Source organism: Limanda limanda, chromosome 7 (genome assembly GCF_963576545.1).
Source record: "Limanda limanda chromosome 7, fLimLim1.1, whole genome shotgun sequence".
NCBI classification, from domain to species: domain Eukaryota; kingdom Metazoa; phylum Chordata; class Actinopteri; order Pleuronectiformes; family Pleuronectidae; genus Limanda; species Limanda limanda.
The window spans coordinates 3,536,424-3,549,180 of NC_083642.1; the positions used below are offsets into that span (position 1 = coordinate 3,536,424).

General features: G+C 44.4%; 1 protein-coding gene across 2 annotated transcripts; it reads right to left on the minus strand.

Moving 5' to 3' along the window:
* Nucleotides 1-533: 533 nt before the first annotated feature.
* Nucleotides 534-12,757, minus strand: LOC133004928 (suppressor of tumorigenicity 14 protein homolog). 2 transcript variants are annotated; one of them, XM_061074487.1, is made up of 19 exons: nt 12,236-12,757; nt 10,476-10,638; nt 9,202-9,332; nt 9,036-9,106; nt 8,774-8,958; nt 8,454-8,489; nt 8,015-8,243; nt 6,751-6,887; nt 6,035-6,132; nt 5,384-5,484; nt 4,796-4,929; nt 4,593-4,697; nt 4,269-4,376; nt 3,987-4,103; nt 3,730-3,855; nt 3,458-3,641; nt 3,068-3,339; nt 2,115-2,251; nt 534-1,983 (listed from the first exon to the last, which is right to left on the minus strand). In XM_061074487.1, exons 1-19 carry the CDS (start codon nt 12,275-12,277, stop codon nt 1,822-1,824), a joined length of 2,538 nt encoding a protein of 845 aa, XP_060930470.1. In that variant the 5' UTR covers nt 12,278-12,757; the 3' UTR covers nt 534-1,821. The 2 variants fall into 2 exon arrangements, with proteins under 2 accessions (XP_060930470.1, XP_060930469.1); XM_061074486.1 differs by having other exon boundaries at nt 10,476-10,641.

Consider the following 12,757-nt stretch of genomic DNA (forward strand, 5'->3'; position numbering starts at 1 on the left):
AGGGACATGTCGTTGTCGGGATGTTTTTAGCTCACGTATCTTCACATGAAGTCGGATGTTTATCTCTTCTGTCCTAGATACAGCCGACATGTGCAGCTGCTCAATGTTGATATCAGCTGTCTTCTGGTGGAAGTTTGGTTGTAGTTCTGTTGTAGTTCTGGTGTAGTTCAGGTGTAGTTCTGGTGTAGTTCGGGTGAAGTTCAGGTGTAGTTCGGGTGTTGTTCTGGTGTAGTTCTGTTGTAGTTCAGGTGTTGTTCTGGTGTAGTTCTGTTGTAGTTCAGGTGTAGTTTGGGTGTAGTTCTGGTGTAGTTCAGGTGTAGTTCGGTTGTAGTTCTGGTGTAGTTCAGGTGTAGTTCGGTTGTAGTTCTGGTGTAGTTTGTGTATTGTTCTGTTGTAGTTCGGGTGTAGTTCAGGTGTAGTTCGGGTGTAGTTTGTTTAACGTTGACTTGCTGTGTATCAGTTCATTTTCCAGTTACTCAAAGACACGAGATCAGAACAAATTCATTTAGTTTGTAAATTGTTTTATTGTTTGAGTTTTGTCAGTTAATCCCAAAAAATGTGAAACGTTAAATTCCATAAAAAAATAACATGAACTTTGTATAAATTAACCTTCATACAAGTATTTGTGACTCAAGATTCATTGGATTTACTTCACCTACGTCTATCTGTTAAATCTTGAATTTGAATTAATGATTTCTAATTCCAACAAAATTAAACTACAACTTAATCAGGCCCAAAGAATAAAGAGTCACACGAGAGCTCCCTCTGCTGGTGAGTACATGCCACTGCAGAGAAATGAACACCCTGAGAAAACAAATCCAATTCTTTAATCCTGTTTTTAAACTGCTCATAATTCCGCAGCCCACACGTCGTGTTTCACGCCATAAAAGCAAAGACAGATGTGAAACCAGCTGTTTTACAACAATGTACAAATAAATACAATCAGCAGAAATATGTCACTGCAAAAACACACGGACATAAACAACAACTGTAATGAAAACAAGCTGCTTCAAGGCTTTTCAGCTCAAAGGTTAAAAAAATAGAAAAGTTTTTGGATAACAACAATAAAAACACTTAAGGGAATCACGTTGGATTCACATTCCTATCTAGTAAATATCGATTAATACAAATTCTATCTAATAGATTTAAAAAATATATTTTTTAACTTTTTTTTTGCTGTGAAGAATCAGCATCTTTATCATAGAAAACAATAAAGAGAGTTTTTAAGAGAACATTAAAGTAGTAATTTAAATATGTTTTAACTTTTTTGCTCCTGATTATCGATATTATGTAAAAACTTTGGATGAAATCTGGTATTTAATCTCCGTTGTGTGAATCATCAGAGACCCAGGACGATCCCCCCCCCTTCACTGAGGTTTCATTAAACAATTTCATTACATTAATTGATTATTTAGCATGATTTAAAAGTTTAAGAATAATTTGGAATGTGATGAATCATCCAAATCCATTGGTGGGATTCTCACAATTTATAAGAATTCTGACACTAAAGTGTAAAAGGAAGTAATTATGCTAAAATCATTATTTACAAACAGTGAGTTTCAAAAGGAACAGACAAATGTTCCATCAATCAAAAAAAAAAAAACACGAAACATAAATTCATAACAAAACATTCACCTGAAACCTCCCTGGTTTACAACATGGTCGCACATGTTAGTCGTTTCACTGAATGATGTTTTTTTCTTCTGTTGTGAATATGAATCATTTAACAGTTCATATATTTGAAACCAGAAGAATAAAAACCATCAGAGTGAACATTCACCTGCAGCCGGAGAGCACCTGAGCCCGTCTGCAGCTCGGCGGCTACACGCCGCTCTTCTCCTTTATCCAGCCACGGTATTTGGTGATTCGGGTGTAGACGCCAGGTTTGTTCCTGCGAGCGCAGCCGTCGCCCCAGCTCACCACTCCGGCCAGGAAGACCCGCCCACTGGGGCCCGTGACGGACAGCGGACCCCCGGAGTCGCCCTGAGAGGTCAGAGAGGAAGGTTTCAGGAAGTGATGTCAGGAGGAGACGCAACTCTAGCCCCGCCTCTCAGGCTTATTTTCAAACGTCCAGTTTTGATGGTGTGTAATGGAATCACGTGATTGGTTCCTACCTGGCAGGCGTCCACGCCCCCTTTGAGGACTCCGGCACACAGCATCCCGTCCGAGATCTCGTCGATCATCAGGTTCTTACACACGGTGCCGTTGATGATCCGAACCTCGGCCTTCTGCAGGATCATCGCAACCGAACCTGGAGGACGAGACACAGATTCTGAGCAAAGACACGTTTTCAGCTCCAGGTTTTAATATCTGCTGCTCCTGCATTAAATAAAAGAATCAGGATCACGTTTGTGTGACAGACACCAAACACCAGAATCTGTTTAAAATCTAAACCTCAAGGATCATCACTCACCTGCTGCCATGAGGTTTCATGTAATACACAACTTTACCACTAGATGTCAGAGCTCAAACACGTTGGACTTCAGATTGAAGAAGACACACAAACTACTGATTTTAATATTTATGAAAAGATTCAACTACTAGAAATATTTAATTACCTTTATCTGTGTACATACACTGTTAACTGTGAGCAGAACAGATGTAGAATAGTTAATTACATATCACCATGTTTTTAGCTAAATATATATATAAAAATAATCATTATTTATTTGAGTAAATTAAACAGATCCCAGAAGAGCTGGAATATTAAGTAGATTAAATTAAGATTATTATTCCTGCAGGAATCAGACCAGAGATTTAAATCTGAGCAGTGAGTGAAATACTTAATAAATTGTCTCACAACAGTTTTAATTAAAGATTTATAATTGTTTCTTATAGTTTTATTAATATGTCTCTTTCTGTGGCTTCTGTCACTTTGCCACCATCACCTGTCAATCAGCCAAGAGTGGGTGGTGTTTAGAATTCTTCATGTTTTAACTGTTTTAACGCTCAGGGAGAGAAGGAGGAAACTTTCTCCTTGTTCACACTCACACATCAGACTCACTCTCACCAAGCTGCTGGTTCTAAGTCTGATTGTGTTGAGGCTGTTGGCTGTTACGCTGCTTACCTCCCTCTCTGGTGGCGCCCCAGCCGGTGATCCACGCCACTTGGCCTCCTGGGAAGTCGTGGGTGATGGAGGGGAGGCAGATGGGCCAGATGTTCTGGTTGAGGGTGACGTCCTCGCTCAGCTCCATCAGGGCGATGTCGTTGTTGTAGGTCATGTAGTTATAGTCGGCGTGGGCGATGATCCTCTTTATGTTCCTCCTCACGGTCCACTCATTGGTCTGACTCTGCACGTGCAGACCCAGCATGGCCTCCCATTGGTCAGGCTGAGAGTACCTGCAGCAACACACACACACACACACCTGAGGTCAGAGCTGAACACGATGTTTGAAGATGAAGGTCAGTGTGAAGTGGTCAGAAACCAGCTGTGACACTTCATGGCCGAGGCTCCTACAGGTTTGATCCGGCGTCCTGGACGCAGTGAGCGGCGGTCAGCAGCCAGCGCTGATTCAACACGGAGGCGCCGCACACGTGACCTTTGCCCTTGATGTGGAGGCTGACCTGCCACGGCCACTCCCCCTCCCGCGACATCTGACCTCCTACGATGCGCGAGCTCCTGTACGGCCTGGTCCCGCACTCTGAAAGACACGGAGACAAACCCGGGGACGTTAGCGGTGACATCACATCGCTGAGATCAGCTGTTTTCTTTCTGAGTTCGAGACGTACGACAGTTGTCCTCGTCCGATCCGTCCTCACAGTCCTGCTCCTCGTCACACTCCGGGTTCAGTTTGCTGATGCAGCGTCCGTTCTTGCAGCGGAAGGTGAACGCTGAACACTGCTGCAGTACCAGGGCTGAACAACAGGGGGTGCACATCGTCAGTACAGACACTGAAATGGGCGTTGAGCTGAACATGTTGCCCAACTCTTGTTTGTCATTGTGTGTGAGTGAGTGGAGCTGTTTGAGGAATCTGGCGTCTTCTTACATTTTTCACATTTGGACTCGTCCGATCCGTCGGAACAATCGTCTTCTCCGTTGCACTTTAACTTCTCTGGGACGCAGTTTCCGTTTCTGCAGGAAAACTCTCCTGCTTTACACTTTTCTACAAAGACACAGAAACATCACAGCAGTGAGATCGTCAGAGAGGAATCTGATTACAACCTGGAATACAATGAACTTCACTTTACTACGGTTCACTATTTAAATTCAATGTTTAATAAATTCAGTTTCTGGAAGTTGGATTTTTTCAGCCGTCACTTGAACGCACCACAGTTTTCTTCATCCGTCCGGTCGCCACAGTCGTCCGTGCCGTCACATTCCCAGAACCGGGGTTTACAGCGTCCGTTGTTACACTTCATCTGAGCCGCATCGCACACTGAGCACAGACACACACAGACACACACAGACGACAACAGTGTGTTAGCATCTCTTCATACTTTCTGGACTTTTTCCAGAGGTGATTAATCTACATTTGGTGCTAAACAGAGTTCTTACAGCAGCAGGTGAAACAACCAGATCTTATATAATAAACTCTTTTCATATAGAACAACACATTCCAGCACAGGTCTGAAGGTTCAGGGCTCGGACTCACCACAGTTGTCCTCGTCGCTGGCGTCTCCGCAGTCGTTCCAGCCGTCGCACTGCAGCGTCTTGTTGATGCACAGGTTGTTGGTGCACTGGAATCTCCCCGGACAAGCTGATCAACAATCAGACAGCGAAAGAAGAAGTGATTGATTCTGAAACTGGAGGTACAGTTGAGACACGTAAACTAAAACTAAAAGAAGAGATTCTTACGATTGTTCGGGACGAAGGCTTCGTACTCGGCAGTGAAACCCTGATCCACGTAGGACGAGTCCGAGTTGAACTTGATGGTCATCGTGTTGCTCTGGCTGGTGATGACTGTGTTTTTTAACTTCCTGCCGCACAACCTACAACACACAGAGACAAAGGATGCGTTCAGGTACGTGGACATGACAACATGTGGGTGAAACAGGGATGTACAGAAGTCAGCAGGTCTCCAGTCTCAGGTCGGGTCAGACTCAAGGTCATGAGAGGTCATCGCAATTCAGAAAAAAGCTGAGTCCCAAGTTTAATGTCTTCAGTCTTCGGCTGGAGGTTGACTTCTTGGTCTTCACCTTGTTGATCTTAAACTTCTCCTGGCGAATCTTATTCATCATCTGTCCCTTGATCTGCCCGTCACATCAAAGTCTCTAAATCTCAGTTTTCAAGTCGTTTCTCAAGTCACAGAACAAGCATCTAAATCACATGCAAGCCAGCAGGTCCTGAGCTGAACATGAGAGGTTGTGGGACGAAGACGAGAAAGGAGAGAGAAGCAGGAGCAGGAAGTCGTAGAACAAACCCAGAGGGAGCGAAGCTGCTGACCTTTTATCGTCGACTTTAACATAATCGTCAGGACACTGGTCGCTTTGATTTCCCAGGAGGAACTTGCTGAACTGAACCTTCACAAACTTCTCCACCGGGACCTGAAGAAGAGACAGTGACAGACGAGGTCAACAAAACCATGTGTCAGCACAACAGAGCTGCAGCAACTAATCCAGTTAACGATTCTAATCGATTTTAACAGTTTGCAACTAATTCAGCTGTTTGCTTGTTCAAGGGAAACTGAGACAAGACGGAAAATAAGAGCGAAAATACGCAAAACAAACATCTTCACGTGACTCGTTTTCACTTCATCTGAGGAAATAGTGATTAAATATAACAATGTAGGAGAGAGAGAGAGAGAGAGAGAGAGAGAGAGAGAGAGAGAGAGAGAGAGAGAGAGAGAGAGAGAGAGAGAGAGAGAGAGAGAGAGAGAGAGAGAGAGAGAGAGAGAGAGAGAGAGAAGGCCTCAGCTCCTGCTCTGTTCTTTATCACCAACATCAGCCCTCAAATACCCACCGGTGCTTTAGAAACATAAAAAAGTATAAAACGTAATCTCCTTATCGGATCCCTGCTCTCCAGTGGATTAAAAAACATTTACATGCATCTAAGACATTTCTTACTCCCCCCCCAGAGGACACAAGCACAACTTACCTCAATGTTCCAGACACAGGAGGTTTTGGGAGGATAGTTTGAGGGGAAGAAAGGTGAAGAGATGGAGCCTTTGTCTCCGCTCAGGGTTCCTCCACATTCTGCACAAACACACAAACAGTTCACACATTTCGGATATTTCTAACTGATTATTAATAACACAGAGGTCAGGGGTCAGAGATGACACTGCAATAATGTCATGAGCAACAAAAGATGGCCTCAAGAGGTTTAGTACTCTGAAATAAAAATCTGGATTTTGAGGCGTTGGTGTTGTATAAAAATCTCAAGTTTAAATTTAAGTAAAAAATGTTCTCACACATAGGAAAACACATTAATATTCAACTTATTTCTAATTTCCAAGAGCCTTAAATCTAAGATTATTCAGTTTGACAAGATGTGAGGCAGATCATGGTTTTTATTCCCTGATTAAGTTTCAATCAATTATAATCAAGAGATCATGTGATGGTTTCATTTTTAAGGGGAATCACATCAACTCAACCAACTAAATGTTTTATTTCACAGGAATTTGTAAATGTGTATAAATTATCTACGGAGCAATTATCAGTAGAATAAAATAAGTATTTTATATGATATCAATAATTTGACAATTTGAGAAGAGTTGCACATTTTCATCCTCATTCTTCCTCCATGTTTAAGACTCGTTATTCTCCTCAACACCTCTGATCTGTGTATTAACTGTCGTGTGTCTCCTGTCGTACTTTGTGCCGTCAGAGGAATCTGGGAGAAGTTTGCTCTGAAGCCGGGGAAGTTCTTCTCCTCGTTGGTGACCAGCGTCAGCAGCATGACGTTTCCAGAGGACAGGAAGGAGAGAGAGCCGTGAGGGTAACCACACTGTCTGGAGAGAGGACACACACAGACACACACAGCGTCAGTCCCTGTGTGTCCACTGAGAGACGTCCTCAGACACGAGAGAGACACAGGTATGTTTCTTCCTAACTGGCGGTAGTGGACACTGAATGTGGACTATAGTGGATCTGGTCTTGATGCTGGATCATGATCTTGCTGCTGACCAGAGACTATGATGCAGCAGGACTCCTTGACATATAGTATTGAACTTCAAAATGTTTACCCTCATCGATGCTGCTAAAAACTGAACTTTAATTTCCTATACTTGACATCTGTTGCACTTGTGTCCGTCCTTGGAGACGGATCTTCACATGTGTCTCTCTGAGGTTTCTACCTATTTTTACCTGTTAAAAGTGTTTTTAGTAGTTTGTCCTGACTCTTGCTGAGGGTTTAGGACAGAGGATGTCTCACCATGTTAAAGCCCTATGAGACGAATTGTGATTTGTGAATATGGGCTTTACCAATAAAATTTGATTGATTGAATGATTGATGTTTCCTCAAACTATCAATCACAAGGCATGAGCTGAGATTAGCTTGTTCCAGATTCATTTGATGATAACATGATGCACTGGATAAGTCACAAGACAACATTTGGTACAAGTGCGAGTTTAAGTTAAGTTTGAACGTTGTGTCCATAGATATATATAAAGACTAGATATCTCGCTCGACGGAGCCGGACGTCACCACATGGCGGCCATCTTGTTGCGGGAGGCTCTCTCACCCATAACATTGTGTTGGTAGTAGTAAATAACCATAACTTGCTCAATTTTCAACAGATTTTGAAACGGTCTCATAAATTATTTTTTTTTTTTAGAAAATAACATAATTATTCATAAGTACACAGTGTCATATCTACATCTCTGACGTTTATAACAAACCAGACCGTTTCACAATCGGTTGAAAATTGAGCAAGTTATGGTTATTTACCACTACCAACACAATGTTATGGGTGAGAGAGCCTCCCGCAACAAGATGGCCGCCATGTGGTGACGTTCGTCTCCGTTGGCCGGCAACGCGGCCGAGATATCTAGTGTTCATATCTGTGGTTGTGTCTCCCTCTGTGAACCAGCTGCTCTCAGGTGGTTTCAGTTTGGTCGAGGTTCAGCAGCTTCTCACTCTGTCAGCGAGCGATGTTCGATCGGCGCCAGCGAGTCGTAGATCTTGATGAAGTCCTGCTGACAGTCGTCCTCCAGGATCAGCGTGTGGAAGTCCAGCTGGACCCGGTGGCCGGGGTCGGCCCGGAGACGCCACTGCAGGTACACGTTGGGGGGGTAGGAGGAGTCCGGGAACCCTGGAGACCGGAGGACCCCCCCCTTGCTCACATGGATGTTGTAGGACTTCCTCTCTGAGAATAAAAGAACAAAGTCCAGATATTAAACACTGTGAATCAAATACTACATAGGCGGAGAACATTGAGAAGCAGATTTCTGAAAAGCTTTTGATTTGTAATTCTAAACTATTGATGAATATGAAACCCTTCAATAAAACTTAAAAGTTAAAGCTTGAAAAGAGGAAAAATACATAACTCCCATGAACAAGGATTTTAATTTCTTACCAAGTAACGACGACCTGGACATACGTGGATCGATGGCTGTGAGAAGATGAACAGGAAACAATCGATTATTAAATTTAACATTTTGTGAAGAACATTTTTTCAGTTTGATTGTTTAAAGAACAAATCAAACTGAGAATAAATACCTGGAGAAAGAATCTTTGGTCAAACAGACGATAACAATTCTTAAAAACTCGTGTTGCGTTTCACATGAAACTGTTTTTGTCTTTGTTGAAGTTTGTCGTCACATTGTTAGAACTGATTAATAAATAAACAACAATCCTCTACAGACATGGTGTTGTGTGTTGGATGTGAACTTTGACCTCGTGAGGAGACGCTGTTGACGCTCAGAGCGTCGACGGGTTTCAGGAGAATCCGTCCGTGCCGACTTCCTGCCGTCGGCTCCAGGGACTTGATGGCCTCGTCCAGCGACGCCTCCTGGGGGACGGGGATATCGAACTCAGACTCGTAGTACGCCACCAGGCTGTCGCTGCCGCTGTCGCCCTCACTGAGGAGCAGAGGTCAGGGTTAGTCTTTAGTGCGTAGGGCTCAAACGTTCTATGAGATGAAACCTGGGACTCGTACCTGAAGGCCTGGACCGAGGAACCTTGGAAGTATTTGGTCAGAACCGAGTTTTTAGAATAAATCAGCTTCAGCTGAAACAGACAAAAGGTCACAGGTCATCAGTCCAGAAGCAGAGGAAGCAGAAGGGAGAACTCCCATGATGCACTGGGGCTGTGGGAGATCTCACCTGTTGGCTGACTAGAGTGGCCAGGCTAGAGAACTGTGGACTGTCGGGATCTTCGTACTCCGGCAGGAAGTTCTGGTCCCGGATCCCCATGGAGCCGATGTAGACTCGCTTCATTCGGACGTCGCTTCGTACTGAGGGACACAGACCACGCAGGTGAGAGTCCGAACATCTGGACCACATTCATCAGCCATATACTTCACCATTCAAGGTGTTCTACTTCAATCACACTAATAAATTAACAACGCAAATATTCTAAATAACGCAAACCTTTCAAAATAAAGTTTCACAAAGAAGGAGAAGTAAAGAACAATCTATATAAGCTTAAAAACTGTGTCTCTGTGTGAACTGTTGATTTCTCTCTGCTAAATTATGAATAGTGCAGCTTGTTCTACCGTCTCCACTCGAGGTCAAACCTGTCCACCTGTCTAACCCCTGACAGCACAGACAGCACAGACAGTACAGACAGTAGAGACAGTACAGACAGTAGAGACAGCACAGACAGTACAGACAGCACAGACAGTACAGACAGTAGAGACAGCACAGACAGTACAGACAGTAGAGACAGTACAGACAGTACAGACAGCACAGACAGTACAGACAGCACAGACAGTACAGACAGCACAGACAGTACAGACAGTAGAGACAGCACAGACAGTACAGACAGTAGAGACAGCACAGACAGTACAGACAGCACAGACAGTACAGACAGTAGAGACAGTACAGACAGTACAGACAGCACAGACAGTACAGACAGTACAGACAGCACAGACAGTACAGACAGCACAGACAGTACAGACAGCACAGACAGTACAGACAGTACAGACAGTACAGACAGTAGAGACAGCACAGACAGTACAGACAGTACAGACAGTAGAGACAGCACAGACAGTAGAGACAGTACAGACAGTACAGACAGCACAGACAGTAGAGACAGCACAGACAGTAGAGACAGCACAGACAGAACAGACAGTAGAGACAGCACAGACAGTAGAGACAGTACAGACAGTACAGACAGCACAGACAGCACAGACAGCACAGACAGTACAGACAGTACAGACAGTACAGACAGTACAGACAGCACAGACAGTACAGACAGCACAGACAGTACAGACAGCACAGACAGTACAGACAGTACAGACAGTACAGACAGTACAGACAGCACAGACAGTACAGACAGTACAGACAGTACAGACAGTACAGACAGCACAGACAGCAAAGACAGTACAGACAGTACAGACACTACAGACAGTACAGACAGAGAGAGTTGAGCTCACAGTGGAAGTGCCACACCAGCAGGCCGGTCACCAGGGACATGGCGGCGGCTGCGATCACGAGGCCGAGTCCGACCCACAGCGTCCTCCTGCGTCCGGGTTTCTTCTCCAGATGCTTGTTGTCGGCGGCCGGAAGGAACTGGTGAGTCGTGTCCCAGTCGATGTCCTGCTCACACATAAGAGGGGGGGGGACGGGACAGACAGATAAGCTCTCTGGTTTCTACTGTGAAAACATCGCTGCTGTTGTTGGACGCTACAAAAAACTGAAAGAGAAGACGCTCTCGTCAGAGTCAAGACGTTTCCTGGTGGATTAAACTGAGAAACTTAATAAAACCATGGTTCTCTCTTTATCTTATAGGATTTTATTTATATACTTCTACTACTAAGTACTAACTCAGTTAATTACTGTGTGTTTAGTGTGTTTTGTGTGTTATCTGTTCTGTTTGTGTACCATTGGAGTGAACTGACCCTTCACGCTGCTCGACAGACGACAACATGCTGCTCTAAGGAACTCACGATGCTGAAAAAATCTGAGAACCTGTTTGACTCGGTGTGGCAGGGTGTGTGTCTGTGTGTGTGTGTGTGTGTGTGTGTTTCTGTGTGTGTGTGTGTGTGTGTGTGTGTGTGTGTGTGTGTGTGTGTGTGTGTGTGTGTGGTGTGTGTGTGTGATAGGAATGTTTTCACGGCTGATCCCTGTCATGTCCTGCCTCCTCCTAGAGAATCAGATTTATAAAGAACATCCACGCCCTGTGACACGTTTCTGATCTGAAACTGAAGCAGAGGAGTGAACCAAGCAGCAGATTTTACATTAATCAATAAATCGATTGTGAGACAAATTTATGGTGAATTGATCAAATTCAATCAAAAATGGAAAGAACATTTGTCGATTCTTCTTGAATGTTAGAATCTGTTGCTTTTGACTGTGACATGAAATAATAAAAGCTTCTCAGCTCTGATGCTAAACTCTCACATTTCTATATTAGATTATTTTCACTTTGACACAGATTCCTCTTCTTCCCGTCTTTGTTCTAAATCAACCAAATAAGTCTTTAACAGGTTGTAACCACGGACACAAGTAAAAATAAGATGGCCGACACGTTTCCACGCGTTGTGCACATGAAGCTGAAACATCTCAGGGTGAACGCTGCCCTCAGAACTGACCAATCAGGAGCCGGTCTCAGCTGTCCATCATGAAGCCTCAGTCCCATGATGTGGTTTCACTTACTGGAAGTCACATCATGTGTATTTACACTCTGTGGTTTGAAACCTCGATCCCAACACTTATTATTTACTGTGGTGAGAATAGAACCGAAGTTTCCCGCCCTCAGCGTGATAGCAGAGGAAAATGGCCGCCATGTCAACATTGACTTTCTTATCAAATCTCCAGCGCCTGTTCGAACCTCCTGCAGTGAGACGTGAACTCATGGTGAATTCAACCTGCAGATCTGTGATGTCACTGGAGTCTCACACATCAAACTACAACACGAGTTCTCTCAATCTGCAGTGTGTTGAGCTCTCTCTCTTCTGAGGAGCAGGTGGTGGTGCACAGATAGACTGGAAATAATATATATAACATATATATTATTACATATATATAAATGTATAATATATGTTTCAATGGAACACTACAGTGGAAACCAGTTTGATAAGAAGTCCTGTTGTTGTTATTCTCCACATGTTGATCTTTGATTGACAGATAAAGTCTCTGTTTAGTTTCTGTGATACTGAGAGAGAGAGCGGTGACGTCACCGGGAGACACTCACCCGGGTCGGACTGAACTTCTGTCCCGAGTCCAGGAAATCCATGACGTCACAGTCCGCTGGTTCCGCTCGTTCTAGGTTCGTGCTTTTTTAAAAGTTTGTTACGGCTGATCCGCCATAGATGAGACAGGTGAGACAGGTGAGAAGACAGGAGAGACAGGTGAACTGAAGAGACAGGTGAGACAGATGAGAGAGGAGAGACAGGTGAGACAGGTGAGAAGACAGGAGAGAAGACAGGAGAGATTACAGGTGAGAGAAGACAAGTGAGACAGGTGAATCGGGTGAGACAGGTGAGAGAGGAGAGACAGGTGAGCAGAGACAGGTGAGAATAGAGGTGAGACAGGTGTCCCCCTCAAAGTGAAATAATCCTCCGGTGTGAAGTCTGATCCTTGATCCGAGCTTCCGGTTCTGTCCCCGGGTCTCGGTACCGGCACCGGGTGGGTGGACCAGCGGGTCAGTGGAACAGCGGGTTCGAGCAGCGGGTGGAACAGCGGAGGATCCGGAGGGAGCGACGCACCTGAACAC

What these genes read in the sequence shown, in the direction of transcription:
- LOC133004928 (XM_061074486.1), bottom strand. Translation starts at nt 12,277, where the DNA reads ATGGATTTCCTGGACTCGGGACAGAAGTTCAGTCCGACCCGG. An exon ending in ATCGGACGAGGACAACTGTC is followed by an intron (nt 3,642 to 3,729) that starts GTACGTCTCGAA and finishes CGTGTCTTTCAG; the next exon opens with AGTGCGGGACCAGGCCGTAC. An exon ending in GGGGCGTGGACGCCTGCCAG is followed by an intron (nt 1,984 to 2,114) that starts GTAGGAACCAAT and finishes CTGACCTCTCAG; the next exon opens with GGCGACTCCGGGGGTCCGCT.